This window comes from Primulina huaijiensis, chromosome 5 (assembly GCF_012295235.1).
Source record: "Primulina huaijiensis isolate GDHJ02 chromosome 5, ASM1229523v2, whole genome shotgun sequence".
Classification (NCBI taxonomy): Eukaryota; Viridiplantae; Streptophyta; class Magnoliopsida; order Lamiales; family Gesneriaceae; genus Primulina; species Primulina huaijiensis.
The window spans coordinates 6,960,416-6,963,776 of record NC_133310.1 but is presented as its reverse complement, the minus strand read 5'-3'; the positions used below and the strand labels follow the sequence as shown (position 1 = coordinate 6,963,776).

At 41.9% G+C, this 3,361-nt stretch overlaps 1 protein-coding gene across 1 annotated transcript; it reads right to left on the bottom strand.

Moving 5' to 3' along the window:
* Nucleotides 1–996, bottom strand: LOC140977597 (uncharacterized). Its single transcript, XM_073442353.1, has one exon. It carries the CDS (start codon nt 994–996, stop codon nt 1–3), a length of 996 nt encoding a protein of 331 aa, XP_073298454.1.
* Nucleotides 997–3,361: the final 2,365 nt, after the last annotated feature.

Below are 3,361 nucleotides of genomic sequence, written 5' to 3'. Positions count from 1 at the left end.
CTAGTCTTTTTCGAGCGTTGGTAATCCGTAATCCGACCCTTGCTGGGTTAAGATGTATTTCATTTGTGCATCCTGGTGAACGATGCGCTCTATCTCGTGACATAGGTGCTTGCACTCGTCGGTGGTGTGCTCATAATCTTTGTGGAAGTCGCAATATCTGTCCGACCTTGGTCTCCGGGGCCCCTGATCATTTCCGCGAGGCCTCTGTATCAGGTGTTTGTTTTCACATATTGAAAGGGCTCTGAGTTTACTCACTTTAAGTGGGGTGTATGCAACAAATTTTCCCAAAGGCTCGGGCCGAGCTGATTGGTCCGGACGGGGAACCGAGCTGATAGGTTTAAACTTCCTGGGGCTTTTATTTGGGTCCTTCTGTTGATGAGCTCGGGCGAGCTGGACTTCTTCAAGGTTGACGTACTTATCTGTTCGGGCAAAGAGCTCGTCATAAGTGCCCGTCAGCTTCTTTATAAATGATTTCAGGAAGTCCTCCATCGCCAGCCCCTGAACAAACGCGCATATTAGCAGATCGGACGTAGAAGGCGACACTTCAATGACCACGGCGCTAAACCATCGTATGTACACTCGTAAGCTCTCGTGCTCATATTGTCTCATAGTAAAAAGACTGAAAGGAGTAACTGGATGCTTCTTGCTGCTAGTGAACTGATGAAGGAAAGCGCGACTAAAATCTGAGAAGGCCTTGATGTCACTGGGTCGAAGTAAGTTGAACCACCGTTGGACCGATCCTGTCAAGGTTGTAAGAAAGACTCGGAATTTGATTGAATCCGTATACTGGTGGAGGAGCGCGGCATTTTCGAACCGTGACAAGTGGTCTTCGAGATCTCCCTTCCCATCATATTCCTCGATGTTTGGGAATTCAAAGTTCTTAGAGAGTTCTTCAGTCATTAACTCCATAGAGAATGGTATGGCCCGAGTTGATGGGGGGAGATTCTCGCTTCGCTTGTTTTTCAGCTGTTCAATCTCCTCTCTATGTTTTTTCATTTCGGCAAGCTGTGCCTCTTGCTCGGAAGGTTGGGGGGTCCCCCCCTCCTTCGCACTTGGACAACACCTGCTCCACTGTGGCCATAATTAGCTGTGTTAGTTCTGCCACAGCGAGGCTTTGGCTATCATTACTATGCCGTTCTCCGTTGCTTCTGTTCGCAATTTCTTCCGCGTTTGCCATCTTGTCTCGTTTTCTTCAATTTCCCACAGACGGCACAAATTGATGATACCAAAATTTTGCCTCGAGTTCGGTCTGGAGAGCGGATCTTCAAATCTTCACAGCTGATTGGATCGGGTCGGAATTCTGATCTCTGAATAGCCAGAAATAGGGTTGGGGGCGCCGGAGATGTTTCCGATGTGACTCCTCCGATGCTTAAATCAGTCCAGAGAGCAAACTTAAGTGCAAAATATAAGAGTGCGGAGTGAATAAGAGAATGTGAATGAATACAACCGTAGCACATACCTGGTATTTTTAGAGGAAGGTTTAGTTACCTTGATGGCCTAAGACTCCTGCGGAGATAGAGTCCTACCTGGACTAGGAGACTTTCAAATACTAGAACTCTATCCTGGCGGCTAGATTTACCCGAATCTCGAATCTATAGGGACCCTCGTCTCTCTTTATAGTCTTTAGTTGCGTCAGGGCTCACGGTTTTCATCCTTCGGTGGGCTCGGGCTTCCCGGCCCCTTTATGTGCTTGGAATCCTGATAGTGGGCTCGGAATGGGCTCGGAATTATGAGATTGGACTCCTGATAGTGGGCTCGGATCCGCCCAAGTGTACCAAATTTAGGGATATCACATGTAGTTCATTTGAAGTGAAAGTTTGCGCTTAATTGTTAGTGGTTTTGAATAATTATATCCTAGAAATCGAATGTCTATTGTGATCATCAAAGCATATGGTAAAGAAGACGAATATGTTTTTAAGAAAACTGTAAATCATTCATAGGATGTTTAGAAAATTATACCTTTGGTGAATTAATCACACGAGTCCAACTATTCCGGATTTAGCGGAGATAGCTCTTGATGAAATCCCTACGAACTTTCTTCAGGGACTCCTTTCTTCTAATCAGGTCCACGACTAGATGGTTTGATCCTCTTCTAATTTGCACTAGAAAAAGTAGAAGAGATTTTACGTAGGAGATTGAAATTTGAGAGGCGGCTCAAACTATTGTCCAAGGAGAAGTGGCCGAATTATGGAGTGCTTGGGAGAGGAGATTTCGAAAATCTCTTGTGGTTGTGGCTAGGGTTATGTCATGTTAACTTATATTTATAGTTAACCATGACCTAATTATCATAGTATAATAATTGGACCCTTTAATTAACATTAATGGGCTTAATTAATTAATTGGGTTAGTCACACTAATTTAATCAATTAATCAAGGTCCATTAACAACTTTAATTATTTAATATGTTGGACTTGTACTCTTACAAGCCCATTAAACATATTACCCACCATATTTAATTTATTAATTAAAAAGCTCAATCTTTGAGTTTAATAAATTAAATCATTTATAAATTCAACATTTGAATTTATTATTCAAATTATAAATTCAACTCCTTGAATTTATATCACCTCCAAAATTTAATATCTAATAAACCCAACATTTTGAGTTTAATAAATTAAATTCTCAAATTTTATAAATTCAACTCTTTGAATTTATTCTCTCAAAATTTAATTGTCATAAATTCAACTTCTTGAATTTACTATATAATATAAATTCAACTTCTTGAATTTATTCTCTCAACGGGAACAAAAGATCCAGTACTAGTGTGACCCTCAATGGTTCAGGGATACAGCTAGTCGTGGGTTCACAACTCTTTGTGATTCAGGACATAATCCTTTATTCGGGCTTACCCTAGNTGCAACCATTGGTTCATCGAGGGTTGCATATTAATTCGATAACTATGTGATAACTATAAATAGTGGCATCGCATGTACCGTTCGAGAACTCCTTCTCTAACGTACATCTCATACTCTGGCCAGAGATTCCATGCACTATAATTTCATCAGATCACATAGGATATCCACACCCGCAGGTGAGCGGTGAATCCCGGACTACAATGCACTGGCTCCTATATGTTTCACAACTGTACCCAACCTCACCACCTGATGACTCTCCTGGAGCCAGTAAACGAGTCAAAGCACAGCCCTAGCATATAGAGCCTCAGTGTTGTCCCGGGTTGTAAGGACTAATGGTGTACAATCATAACCACGGACTTATCCTCTCGATGAATGATAACCACTTGGAAAGTCCGAGGGAGGGTTGTTCGGTATAATCATCATATGACTACCCATCTGCATGTTTGGACATCTCTATGCCCTTACCAAGAAACCATTAAAGTATAATCAAGGTCTTTATCTATGTT

Bases quoted from the DNA above. Each gene is read 5' to 3' on its own strand.
- LOC140977597 (XM_073442353.1), bottom strand. From the start codon at position 996: ATGAAAAAACATAGAGAGGAGATTGAACAGCTGAAAAACAAGCGAAGC.